This window comes from Danio aesculapii, chromosome 9, assembly GCF_903798145.1.
Source record: "Danio aesculapii chromosome 9, fDanAes4.1, whole genome shotgun sequence".
Taxonomy (NCBI): Eukaryota; Metazoa; Chordata; class Actinopteri; order Cypriniformes; family Danionidae; genus Danio; species Danio aesculapii.
Window position 1 is genome coordinate 44,268,727 of NC_079443.1, and position 14,337 is coordinate 44,283,063.

The 14,337-nt window shown below is 34.0% G+C and overlaps 1 protein-coding gene across 1 annotated transcript in view; it reads right to left on the reverse strand.

Moving 5' to 3' along the window:
- The window catches only part of ttn.2 (titin, tandem duplicate 2), a 174,867-nt gene extending 161,984 nt beyond the window's left edge, over positions 1 to 12,883 (reverse strand). Inside the window, 7 exon segments of the mRNA XM_056465825.1 lie at positions 1,770 to 2,004; positions 6,070 to 6,284; positions 6,397 to 6,485; positions 6,575 to 6,862; positions 10,095 to 10,298; positions 10,979 to 11,082; positions 12,670 to 12,883. Coding sequence (XP_056321800.1) covers positions 1,770 to 2,004; positions 6,070 to 6,284; positions 6,397 to 6,485; positions 6,575 to 6,862; positions 10,095 to 10,298; positions 10,979 to 11,069 — 1,122 coding nt within the window. The 5' untranslated portion in view covers positions 11,070 to 11,082; positions 12,670 to 12,883.
- Between the last annotated feature and the right edge of the window lie 1,454 nt (positions 12,884 to 14,337).

Sequence of the window (14,337 nt, forward strand, 5' to 3'; positions counted from 1 at the left end):
TATTAATCTAACTTTACCATTAGATTTTTAGTAGGGCTGCACATTATATTGTTTCAGCATTTGATATCGCAATATGTGTGTCGGCAATAGTCACATCACAGGATCTGCAATGATGAGTTGTGATCATAGTTTATCAGCACAACAGTTGAGAATATGTGTCATTTGTGAAGTCATCACAATGTATAACCATAACAGAGTGAAAGACATTTCAAAAAAGTTTAACGCATTCGGCACAAAAAAAAAATACATTTGAGACTTTAATGAGGAATTATTTTACTGAATGAATTCAATGAAGACTATACAGTGTTATTTTCCATTACATAATTCAATTTCTGCACCTGAATTCTGTTTGTCTATACGAAAAACCATAAAGAACTGTTTATTTTTTGTTGCTCTATTGCAATTATTTTTGTTCGCAATTTGTTTATTATTTTTATTACATGATTTACACCCTGGCGACGCAGTGGCGCATTGAGTAGCACGTTCACCTGACAGCAAGAAATTCGGTGGTTCGAGCCTCGGCTGGGTCAGTTGGCATTTCCATGTGGATTTTGCATGTTCTCCCGTGTTTGCGTGGGTTTCCTCCGGGTGCTCCGGTTTCCCCCACAGTCCAAAGACATTAATTTTAATGTTAGGTTAATTGGGTATGCTAAAAATGACCGTAGTGTAAGAGTGTGTAAAAATTTTTTTTTTTTTTTAACTAATGCTTTGCTTCTTAGACTTTACACACCTGAAACTTGTCTATAGCACTTGTTCACTGCTGCTCTTATAGTTGTGTAAATTGCTTCCTTGTCCTCATTTGTAAGTCGCTTTGGATAAAAGCGTCTGCTAAATGACTAAATGTAAATGTGTGTGAATGAATGTGTGTGTTTCCCAGTGATGGGTTGCGGCTGGAATATCGTGCAGCCCTAATTTTTAGTTAACGTTTTATTACTTTCACTGCATTAAAATGGTTAAGGCAATGAAGTTGCTGATTCTTTAAAGTTCAATCAAACTTTTTTAAATTGTTCAAACTATCCATAGCTGAATATATGCAGCCTTTAAATGTTCCCCGTAAACACAGAAACAGAAGGTGCTCTCTGACAAAAGTGAGTGGAAAACAATATTAGCATTGTGGCCAAGTATAAATTATTATCCTAGACTCTACCTCTGCAGTTGCTTCGATCTTTTCCAAGGATCTCTCACTAGTGGTTGAAACATCGATACTGATTTTATGAGTTGTCAAAGTTGTGAGAGATTTCTCCTGGATTCCCTGACATGATATCTATGGACATGTGGAAAGAAACCTCTAAATTGTTGTCTAATAAAGAAAAATAAGTTTATGTTCAAGAATGAAGTAATGGGTTGGGGAAAATGGACGAGTAAAATCTGTTTTGGTAGGCTATTAAAAAATCTATGTGGAGTCAGTTGGGGGTAAATGGGAGTATGAGGTTTGGATGGGTGACGACCACAGCACTACCAAACTACCTGCTCATTTTGAGATGTAATGTGTACTGCAGTTAAGCCGGTTTCAACACTGGGCTGTTCTACAGCGTCACTGAGCGGCCCACGACTACGAGCATGGTCCACTGCCGCAACTACAGTGGCAACAGCAACACTTTTCTCATCCGAGTTTTGCTGCTCCTTTTTACATGCAAGTAGAATTGGGGTTGCAAGATGTTGTTAAACTTTACAGTACATACAATTTCACTGAGAAATAAACAATTTATAGGATAGAAACCTGCGGAGAGACATTTTTAACATGCATTGCTTAATGGGAAATTCTTTACCTCTTTGACACCTGCAACTGATCCCTCCCAACGCTGCTCCATTTGGACCTGGGTAGAGGTCTGAACTTGTGTTGTTCCAGCAATCATTTGGGTGTAGCTGGCCTCTGAAACATACCCTGCCTGCTTCCATGGAGGCAAGACTTCAGAGGATGGCGTGACCTGTTTGCGGGTCATCACAGGGGACTTGACTGGTCTGATCGGGGAAACGGACAATCTTGTAGATGGAGACACAGCTCTGAAATTAAAAGAAAAAAAAATGTTATTAGAACATGAACACGCAACCTTATGTATATTTACAGTTGAAGACAGAATTGTTAGCCTCTATCATTTTTTCCACAATTTTTGTTTAACGGAGAGAAGATTTTTTTCATCACATTTCAAAGCATAATTGTTTTAACTCATTAACTGTTTTCTTTTATCTTTGCCATGTAAGCAGTACATAATATTTAACTAGATATTTTTCAAGATATTAGTATTCAACTAATTAAGTTAACTAGGCAAGTTAGGCTAATTAGGCAGATCATTGTATAACAGTGGTTTGTTCTGTAGACAATCAGAAAAAAATGCTTACGGGGGCTAATAATATTGACATAAAAAAATAAACCTGCTTTTATTCTAGCTGAAATAAAACAAATAAGACTTTCTCCAGACGAACAAATAGTATACGAAATACTCCGAAATATTCCTTGCTCTATTAGACATCATTTGGGAAAAGTTTAAAAAATAAAATAAAATTCACAGGAGGGCTAATAATTTTAACTTCAACTGTCTATAGATATGGAAAGTAATACTTAAAAGACTTAAGGAATGACAATGACCTCTACAATTTGACTTTTTATTAGTAGTAGTAGTGACCATAAAGGGGCTACAGCAAATAACACAACAGGCTTTTCTATTGGCAAATAATACGAATAGAGATGAATTATTCTAGATAGTAAAAATGTATGGTAGTAAATGTTGAAATGGAGATCACGGTTCTCCCACTATTCTGAACAGACAACTTACAAATAATAATTTACTAGAGGTACTGACAAGGTTATTTTTACAAGGTCTCCTTATTAACCAGGGGTCACCACAGCGGAATGAACCGCCAACTTATCCGCATGTAACATGCAACATTCAAGCAACATTCAAAAAATTGTGTACTGGGTTTCTCTTTGGGACCCAAAATCAATTCCGCTGTGGGTACAGGGTGAAAGAGCTTGTTCCAGAGCTTCTCTTCTTTCCAATTTTAGAAAATAATTATATGACTTCTTTTAATCCAATAGTTAAATCCAATAGTACATACACTAAAAATGTAATCACAGTTTAGAAAGCATTTTGGCTTTGAGGCTCTCTCAATTGCAGTTCCCATTGCCTCTAACTGTTTATTTGCCCCATCTTGTATGGACTCTACATTTCGGGTGTGGGAGGAAAAGGGCATTAAATGCCTGAAAGATTTATTTATTGATAATATTTTCTGCTCCTTTGAAGAGCTTTCCAATAATTTTTCTCTGGCCCAAAACAATTTTTTCAGATTTCTGCAAATATGAAGCTTCGTTAAGTCAAAATTTAAATCTTTTCCTGAATTACCTGCTGCCTCAGTAATTGATGCATTATTAGACTTAAAACCCGAAAGTAAAAGACTAATTTCTCATATATACTCTTTAATTTGTCCAATAGATCCTCAAAGTTTAGAACATATTAAAACCTCTTGGCAGCTTGACTTGAACAGAGACTTCACAGATTCAGAATGGGATGGTATTTTAAATAAAGTATACTCATCATCACACTGTACCAGACATGCCCTTACTCAATTTAAAATACTTCACAGGTTACATTTTACAAATTTAAAATGGTTTAGGATCAATCCTACTATTGGTCCAGCATGCAGTAGATGCTCAAATTCACCAGCCATTTTTAGAGCGGGAGGATATTTAATCTCAAATAATCACAAAAGATCTTTTTTTATATTTATTTAATTTAGTTTTTTTTTTTTAAATCCTTCCTTTCATCTCACTGTAACCTTGTAATGCCTTTCACAATGGCCGTGCTTGTAATAAGGGATACAGAACCTTGCTTTTATTACATGCTGAATAGTTCGCTTTTTATGTATATCATTTAATTTTCCTTTTTTCACATTTATTCATTTGTCATTACTGTATTGAAGTTGCGTATGCACCCTATACATGCACTTTCTTGTGCATTTGTGTGACGCTTGAGGACTTTAATGTTTGCAGACTGTTAGCTATGTATATCTTCTGTTAAAGCCGCAAAAGTGAAAGTAGTGTTGGAAATGTTTGTTTGTATATTTTGTTTTGTTGTTGTGGACTGTTTGTTTTTTCTGTTTTGTGCAAATGTATAAAAAAATCCTTATAAATAAAGTATTAAAAAATGTGTAAAGCACTTTGAGTGTCCAGAAAAGCACTATATAATTGTAAGTAATTATTATTAATTAATATGGCAGATTGAAATGTTTCAACAATTAATCACACAGCTCTACAATATACATCTTTTTCAGATTTTGTTAATTGTTTACATCAATATTAGCAATGCACGTTAAAAAAAAAAAAAAAAAAATATATATATATATATATATATATATATATATATATATATATATATATATATATATATATATATATATATATATATATAGTGACGAGCATCAGCATTGTCCTGGAGAGGAACATCTCGTTCCCAACTAATCAGCATCAGCTGCAACTCATCCAAGACCGGCTACATAAGCCACATCGAAAGAACCGGAAAGAGGGAAGCATGCAGATGAAACAGAGCAATAAAGCTTATTCTCCCTTTCTTTCCTATAGACAGCAGTTGGTGACTGATCGGCCTCCCAGACACACCTCACGGACACTGAGCACCTAACGGACGAGAGCACCTCACCCGCTGGAGCACCCTTTGGGATCTTGCACTCATGCACCGTTGTAAATAAATCCACCCTCTGGGATCTAAACTTGATTTCTCTGGTTGTGTGATTCTTCACCCCGTCACATAGTAGCAATTTTTATTCCAAAACAACATTCATTTTATTAGTAATTACTGTATAAGCAAAAAGGTGTATCACTACCATCAAATTAACATGTTTGTAATTAAGCTCAGTGAAATGTACTCTCAGAAAAAAGGTACACAGTGGTACATATAATGTTCCTTCATGGACAGTTTTGTACCTTTTGTAAAAGTTGGACCTTATATGTTACAGAAAAGACCTCTTATGATACTGTTCTGTACCTTATATGGTACAATTGAAGTGAAGGTACACAATTGTTCCCATATAAAAGGTACATAAGTGTTGGATAACTACTTTATCACATTATCTATGAAAATAAATATGACTGGAAAGGCAAAGTGATTTTATGAATAATTTCCATATTAAAACATGAATCATCATTTAAAAGCATGTTTAAAGAACCTCATAACATTAATTATAAAGTTCTATAATACAAAACAACTGGTAAAACAAAACTATAGGTATTGTAAACTAAACATTTAAGGCACTTTTAATAAATATTTGGTAAGCATTTTCTGATACATTTTCATTATTGATAATCGCACCTTTTGGCGTTCGCTTTCCACTACACACATGAGCTGGAAAAAGTCCTGCATATGCAAAGTGTTCATGCAGACATTTTATTATTGCAAAACTAATCAAACATTGTGCAGATCTCATTACAAAACTTTTGCATAATTCGATTTCTATTGTAAAATTGAGTAAATTAAATGAACTTTTAAGTGATTACAAAGGTATTGTGTAAAAATGTAAAAAAAAAAAAAAAAAAAAAGTTTATATTGTACATGGAAGAATGTATTTCTGTAACATTTTTGTGAAAAGTTTTGTGAAATGTTTAGAAAGAAATAGATCTTTTTTTTTAAACTTTTTAATGTTTTTTATATATATTTGATATTTTATATTGACTGAAAATAAATGGACACCTTTAATGCCTTAAAATAGTTCTTGAAAGAACACATTTGACACTGTTAAGGTACAAAGTGTCTTGTCACTGTGGTGGTACCTTCATGGATCAGATTTGAACCTTTGATGAAGGTACAATATTGTACCTGCAAGTTTTAAAAACCAAAGGTACATTTTGGTTTCCCATGGAACAAATCATGTCCTTAAAACTGCAATGGTACAAATTTGTTTCTTTGTCTTAAGGTACATTTCTGTTCCATAAAAAGGTACTGTCCCCGTGACAAGGGTTTGTACCTTCTTTGCTACAACATTGTATAATTTTTTCTGAGAGTGTACTATATTAATTGTCAAAGGATGTGAAGTGATTCAGAAAACTTAAAGACACATTACCTGACAGGAGTGGGTGTCGGGCCCTTAACATGCCTCACAGGAGAGGGAGACTGTTGGCGAGCAGTTGAAACTTTAGTCAATTGTGAAGGTGGAGATTTCGAAGTTGGTTTAGGAGGCACACGAGGTGGAGTCTTATGTGCCAGATGTTCTGTAACAACCCCACTTTCAACCTGCATTTGCATCGTGGCGGTGGCCTCAAAACGAGCTTCCACTTTCTGCCAGAATAAAAAAAGCAATTACACAATGATCTAAGAGGTAAAAGAGACTTTACTGTGATGCTCTCTGGAGAGTTGTGAAGGCTTGTTAACTGTTGCAACCATTACTCACCTTCTCCACCCTAGTCTGACGGGTTTGTGATATCTGAGAGGCTGAAATGATAGTTTTAGATTTCTTTGCAGGTACGGCTTCTTCCTCACCTGTAAACCAATGAAATGCTTGTTTGAGTCACTTATTCTTAAAAAAGGAAAGTGAAAATGTGCACATTTTTACCAGCTAAGAATCTTACCCTGAACAAGCAACTCAGCAGTTGAAGTTGCACGTCCACTACTGTTAGAAGCACTGACAGAATAGGTTCCAGAATCCTCTGGGAAGGCCTCGGCAATCAACAAACTGTAATGGTCTCCATCTTGAACAATCTGAAAGTCAGCGGAGCTCTGAATCTCGGCTCCCTCTCTGTAGAACTTCACCACAGGTGCAGGGATTCCTGTAACTCGAACATCCAGTCTCACTTGGCTCCCTTGTCTCACAGTCAAACTTTGTAGTCTCTGAATGAAATTTGGTGGTGCAGTTTCGGCTGAAATTGAATTAGAAAAAATTAAATGTCATAAACAAAATAAAAATGTAATAAAAATGTCAACATTAAATATTTTACATTAAATACTAAATTATAATATTTAAAACATTGATCAGTAACATGTTTTGTTAGCAAGAGTAAATAAACAGCAAAGGAAATGCAACTGTGTACAAAGCAGAACACACAATTTAGTACAATTACCATTATAGCTGAATTTCAGAAAATGCATAAATTTATTAATATACATTTAGACATATGAATCAAGCTAATTTTCGGTCAGCATATCTGGAATTTCAGAAACAAAGACTTTTGATTTTGCATAAGCCAGCTTAGGTGCTTCTGGTGAACTGTTACGTCATTATAAACTCGCTGCAGATCTGTTTTTAAAATCAATGATCTTCACTGCATGTTGCTCCTGACGGCTCTCGTAACTAAACTAAATGAACAACTAAATGAATGCTTTGGTCTATTTAAAAAAACTATATTTTGATTAAATTACATGATCAATGCTGTAAAACAAACATCATGAAATCAAAAATGGTCAAATAATAACCTCTCACCGGAAGTTTATCGGCGGCTGAACTATATTAAAGCATTTTTGAGACAGCCTACTAGTAAACTGAAAAATCCAGTAAAAAATACATTTTGTACATTTAAATTGATTTTTTTTACTATTTAAAGAAAATTTATATAATATAGTTACAAGACAGTTACACGATGCGAATAGTAAACAAACAAAACAAGTTCAGTCAGTGCCTATGTATGCTATTATTTCAGAACAAGCTGCTGTCTCGCTAAACTAATGTTAGCTGATTTGTTTTTGGCGACCATAGCGACCAAATTATAGTGCATAAAGTTGTAAACAAAGCATTTTGTGACTTATGAGATATAATGTGACAAGTGAAAGCAATACACCTACATTTTGCCGACACACCGTCCAGTACTGACAACCTGAAAGCGTTCAAACAGTGCGCTTCGATTCATAATTTTCTGACTGTTTGCTTGGGTAATGCATTTTCACTGAACATTGGGGGGCGCTAATAAGTTTGACTGTTGACACAACTACAGGTACATTCTTTTTCATTTCATCATGAGTCATCATAACTACATGAACGTCGCCATAAATGAGTAATGTAAAAAATCATAATAAATAAATAAATAAATAAATAAAAATAAATAAATGAGTAATGTAACTTTTAAAGATATGATTTTTGGTTATTACGAATCTGTCTCCTCTAAAAGAAATGCTTCTTTTATTGTAAATTTTGTTTATTTTATAGTTATATATTTACTTTTAATTTACTTTTAAACATCTTACCCTCAAGTTCATATTTATGCTCCTTTTTTGTTTGTTTGTTTCTTTTATTTCTTACTCTCTCGTCGTTGTACCTTTTTCCATTGACAATGTACTGTATGTAATTGAAATTTTGTATATCTGGCTCGTAGCTAGCCTGGTGAAAGGGGTGATTCTTTTTTTTTTTTTTTTTTTTTTAAACTGGACCTTTTTGCAGTTATTCGCCTCATTTTCTATTTCATTAGGAAGTTTTAATCGGTTGCATTTCAGTGACATTTTAAGCACAATTTTTTTTTTTGCTGGACTAGCTGGTTGGGTGGTCATCATAACAAAGTTTTTGATGTACCGAAAGCATTTCTTAAAGATTTAGAATGAAGAAATATGAGAAGTTGCAATACTTATTTTTTAATACAAATTTATTACATCATATTATTAAAAAAATAGGAGTCTGCTAAAGTTTTAAATTAAGAACTAGCATATTGTCATTTAAATAGCATTAATTTAAATAACAAACTGGCCAGGACATTCAATTTTCCTCAGTCACACTGAAGCAACAGCCAAAGCCTTCTTTGCTGGGTTATTTTCACAATTTATTACGGGATAGCAGTCAAAATGGGACAATTGAGCTCTTGCATAGGACAAATTCTGGACCTTTGTCAGTGAGGGGTGGGTCTTTTGAACCACCTGAAACCCCCATACGGGCCTATATATTGTATGCAAATACTGTTTACATATCAACTTTGCATTGTATTTGCATTAACAATAATAAAAAAAGTGTAATGCTACTAATATTATGTTAAATTCTGCAGTTTTCTTTAAGTTTTCGAGTTTGGGACCATGACTGTGGCAGATGCAATAGATCAGCTTTTGTATTAAAGGTAGCCTAAATGCAGTGGCCAACTAGTTTTGGTCAGCCTATAACAATTAACTATAAAGCACCATTAATCATTTGACAAAATTCTAAGAAAAAAAAACTGATACACATTTATAATTCATTATGACTTTTTATTTTATTTTAGTTTATCTTTTGGTACAAAAATAAATAAAAGAAATGTGAAAAAAGTGCTAAAAATCTGACAATCTGAAATGAACTAATTAGTAATAACTAATTTCACAGAACATGCAATAAGAAACTTTTTTGTTTGAATATGTGGACAAAGATTGCAAATATTTAAGGTAAGCATAAATATGTTTACAAATTAGAGAGCACAGGTTGGAACTTGTGTACAGTTTATTATTTCTAGGGCCTGATTTATTAAACAGAGGAAACAATTTAAGAATTTGTACAGCTGATAAACTGAGGGTACAAATTACAGCAAAAGACTTTTAATTTAAAATAAAACTGAAGAAACCGTATTTCCCTCTGCCTTGGAATACGCTTATTATACGCAAATCATTTCAAAACAAATGTTCTAAACTTTAGTAGCCTGAGATATGACATATATGAGAATTAGAACAGGCATATTTTAAGTCACTTTAGCGCAAAACTGGCTTATTTAACTATTAGTGGTTAATAAATGTTGTTCGAAATGCTAGGTGCATGCACTTGTTCATGGCATGGCCCCAACTCTTGGCTCTGAACAAATTCCTTTCCATAAATTCTCCAAGCAATGATAGCATGTGTCATTAAATATTATCACTGGAGATCTTGACCACTTTCTATAACAAGCAACAGTTGCTAACTTTATGAGCCGAGCAGCTAATCCACTCTTTTGCTTACTGTAGCTTTACTCAAGGATACCAGCATATCATAGTAGAATTTGTGACTCATATTTTGATAATTCCAATAAATTAATTCAGTAATCATTTCAGTCATTATCCAGGCACAGCAAATATTTAGGCATTTGTATTCTGGTGAGGAGATCTGTAGGGGTAAACATGATTATTATCTTGATGACCACATCTTAAACTAAGACACAAACTGTGTTGTATGGTTACCTGTAACCAGCAATTCAGCAGTGCTAGTGGCTTGTCCAGCACCATTGGTGGCTCTGACAGAAAATCTTCCACTGTGTGCGGCTGTCACGGCGGGGATCATCAGAACAGCGCGGCCATCGCTGAACGAGATCTGAGCGCCGGGCAGAGCGGCAGCAGTGAGAACCTGGCCATCACGAAACCAGCTCACTTCTGGAACTGGATTACCTGTTGGTAATGGTTTATGTTATTGCACTATAAAATATTTAATCTGAAATTTGACAAATACAAATATATATATATATATATATATATATATATATATATATATATATATATATATATATATATATATATATATATATATATATATATATATATATATATATATATATTAAATGTCCCCTTGGTTTAAAAACTGGAGATGCTGTATATTGCAAAACAAATTGTTGTACTTTTTGTTGCAAAACAAATTGTTGTAATCCTAACCTAAACATGCATTAACTGCAGTATTACAGCATTTAAAATATTATGATGCTTAACAATTGCACAATTACATATAAAACTTACTTACTTCCCAAATATAATGTATTTAATTTGTTAGAACATTTAGCTAAACTTTAATTTGGTTGAAAATATCCTAATACCATATTTTATTAAGAATTTTAAAAATAGTCTAATGTCAAAAAATGATATGTGGGTGACAGTGTTCCTAAACTCCTATCAAACTTATGATTGATATACACTCCTCAAAATCAAGTCATGTAAACAGTCTACAGAGTTATGTAAATACAAACATTCCCATGTTGTGCACTCAATTCTTATGTTGTACACTCAAGTGCATGGTTAAGCATATATCAATCATATTTATAAATTGTGGCAGTAACATGACAGTAAAATGTTCTTACCACTAACTTGAGCTTCGAACGTTGCAGCACTACCCTCAAGTGCCACAACGCTCTGAAGCGGCTGTGTAAATGTTGGTGCCTGTGTTGACATGGTGGAAGGCACCCTAAAAAACACACAAATAAAAAATTAGAGCGTCAATCTCAGCTAAAACAAAGAATATATGTCTGAATTTTATAATTATACAATTATAATAAACAGTATTTTCAGCTGTGTCTAAATAAATAGATCATTTGTGTTTGATCCCAGACAACCTGGAAGAAGCCGGCCTGTCACTTGAGATTCAACGACTCCACTGGGTGTTAGGCCAAACATTTAGGCCTCATATCAACTGACAGCTCATGGGACATGACAGTAACAACTGGCGCGATGAGCTCTTTTTCTGGCATGACGAATAATTTGGAATAGCCTAGAGTTTATAATAGTCACACAGGCCTATACTGTTAAACGTTGTCCCTCATAATTCCATAAAACTAAACAAACTATTGGCATTCAGGTCTTTATTCAACTTGTGTTTTATCAAAGAATAATTAAATAAGTGGTCCTATACCAAGCAATACTGAAAATGTATATATATGCAAACAGCACAATCATATAATATTAACCTGTAAGTTTCAAACACTCTCGATTTACAGTATGATGAACAAATCTTGATTTTCTAAAGAAACAGAATGTGAGGAAGAGACCTAGTTTAAAATTAGAATTAAAAATGGCTGACAGGAACTGATGACCTTTACCTAAAATAGATTGTACAACACAGACTGAACAAAACTCTGGTATGAAAATATACATAATTTCATTCATGATAATTTTTGTTTTCGAATAAGAAATATATTAGTAATCAAGCTTAGGATACGTTTCAGGAAATGTGTTGTACTATTTTTAATTTACAGTAAAATTTGTAAAACTCAAACTGAGAAATCTTTGCATTTTTCTGAAATGCAAAACCATAACAAAGCATACTGTTATATACATATCACTGTATTGTTTGCACTTTATGTGAGATCAGCAGGTCGTTTTACATTTAATTATTAGATATTCAAAGGAGAATAACTTACTAATAATAATAATAATAAACAATCAGTAATAATCAGTCCCCAGAATCAGTTAAAACATCTTGTCAATGGTTGTTGCATAGTAGCAATTCAAATGTACAAGTTCTTTGTGATATTATCCCACAAATCTGCTTCAAGTACAACAATCTGCAAATAACTGACACAAAATTCGTCAAACAAAACTACCCAAAAATTCCAGAAATTATTTGATGAAAATCAATTTACAAAGTGAACCAAACCTAGCTTCACAAAAGGCATCCTCTAAAAATAGCATGTCCCTTGTTTGATTGACAGTCACCATGTGGCACATAGCTGGAGGTGCAACTGATATCTCTGCTGCCGATTCCCTTAAAAAGACATCATGGCCCTGCTGGGTCACCACTCTAATGCTATCACCGGCTATTCTTGGCTTTTCTGAAATCACTACACCATTTAATAACCTTCAAAATCAAATGTGTTGTCTCAAATACATCAATTGAATAATCAAGTCCTCAGCTTCAGTCCTCTCACTTTCAAAACTCTCAAACCAAACATCACTTTTGCATTGCCACTCGCTTTATTTGTTAGAATCACACAACAAAGCATAGTTAGAAAGCATTACACTGGCACATGGGTACAAGAGCACAAAGTGTACTTACTTGTATCCACAAGAGTGCCTTGAACTGGAGGGACGAAGCCCAAAGGGTTTGGTCTTCTGAAACAAAGTCCTTATCCAGATATGATTTCAGAAAACACAGTGTGAGAACCGTTGAGCCTCGAAATATCCCGAAAAACAAAACTACACAGGGTCTTAGCCGTGTAGTTTTGCTTTTTCCCTTGCAATCCCTACACCCGAGGCAAGGCTGGGAATGCTCCAACTGCTCAGAAGTGTTAACATGGTGGTTTTACTTTATATACCCCTAAGTAGTGAGCATCATCACTACACTGCCATGCCCCATTGGCCATCCCCCATGAGGCATCATGGGAGGTAGTAGCCATTTTATGCAAGCTCACACCTGTCACCCACTTTACTTAACATAACGCAGAGGACTCATTATCACAGGGAGGCTGAAACCCCCACACATAAAGAAACAGGAAAATGCCACTCATTATAGGAGGAATCATCATTGGATTTATCTGATAAAATGGTCAATTGATCAACTGCATGCTTGTTCCAATAAGTGAAGAACCAAATTGGGGAGAAAGGCTGTCTGTCTAACTATAATGAGATAAGCAGTCTAGATCGCTGTCAGTATTTACTTATCAGTATTTCTTTCTTGCTTTTATATACATTAATGTCTATTAAAACTTAAAAATAAAAAAGAATTATCAAAAGTTGCCATCATGGTGGGATACATTTGGTGGCAAAGTGTGAGTGAGAAGACCATGTTAAAGATAGGCAATGACATGCAGGAGTGGAATGCATGACTAGTGATAGCATTGAGAAGGGCCTGCAAGTGTTAACTTTTATTGGACAACAATTTAATGGCAAAAAGTGATACAGTGGTGACTCAAAAATATATAATACTCTAATGCTTAAATATTTTGAATATTCTTTGCCATCATTTATTACATACAATAGACACACATAAGGGAATTTCATCTTTGTAAGCTTTCAGTAACAAGCACTGAACAATAATTTAACTGCTTTTCTTTTTCCAGTTTGTTCTTTTTATTCAGAATGTGATTATGTGGACTTTTTATTCTTGTGTCTGTGAATGCAATGATTCAGGAGTGATGAGGAGTTTCCAGATCCTTTCTATATGTTCCATAAGCAGTTGTCTTTATGTTGGCTTTGGCTTCTGATAAAAATATAAATAAAATAATATTGTTATGATTATTATTACTGAATTTTTTATTTTGACATGCCTCAAATAACCCACCTTATCGGAACTTTCAACTTTCTCCAGAGTCACTGGACAGATAGAGGCTCCGATACAATCTGACAAATCTGATACATCAACCCTTCTCATGGAGGAAAGTGATGAATAGTTTTGCTTCAGACTCTGCAACATGCAGGTAACACAATATTCAGTCAACTTTATATCAATGCAGAGATATTTTATGAGAAAAAGCTTTAGTGGGGTTAGTTTGACGTACAAAAATAGCATGGTTAACAGAAAAAGCACAAAATAATTTTTAACAAGTTATTCAAAGTAAAATGCTTGTAATACTACTTTTTAAAGGTCAAGAATTGTTCAGTGCAGTTTTAAATCGTCCATAAATTCAAACAAAATTTTCTTAAAAACTAAATTTTGGTCCTACTATATACAGTTGAAGACAGAATTATTAGCCCCCTTTGATTATTATTATTATTATTATTTTTA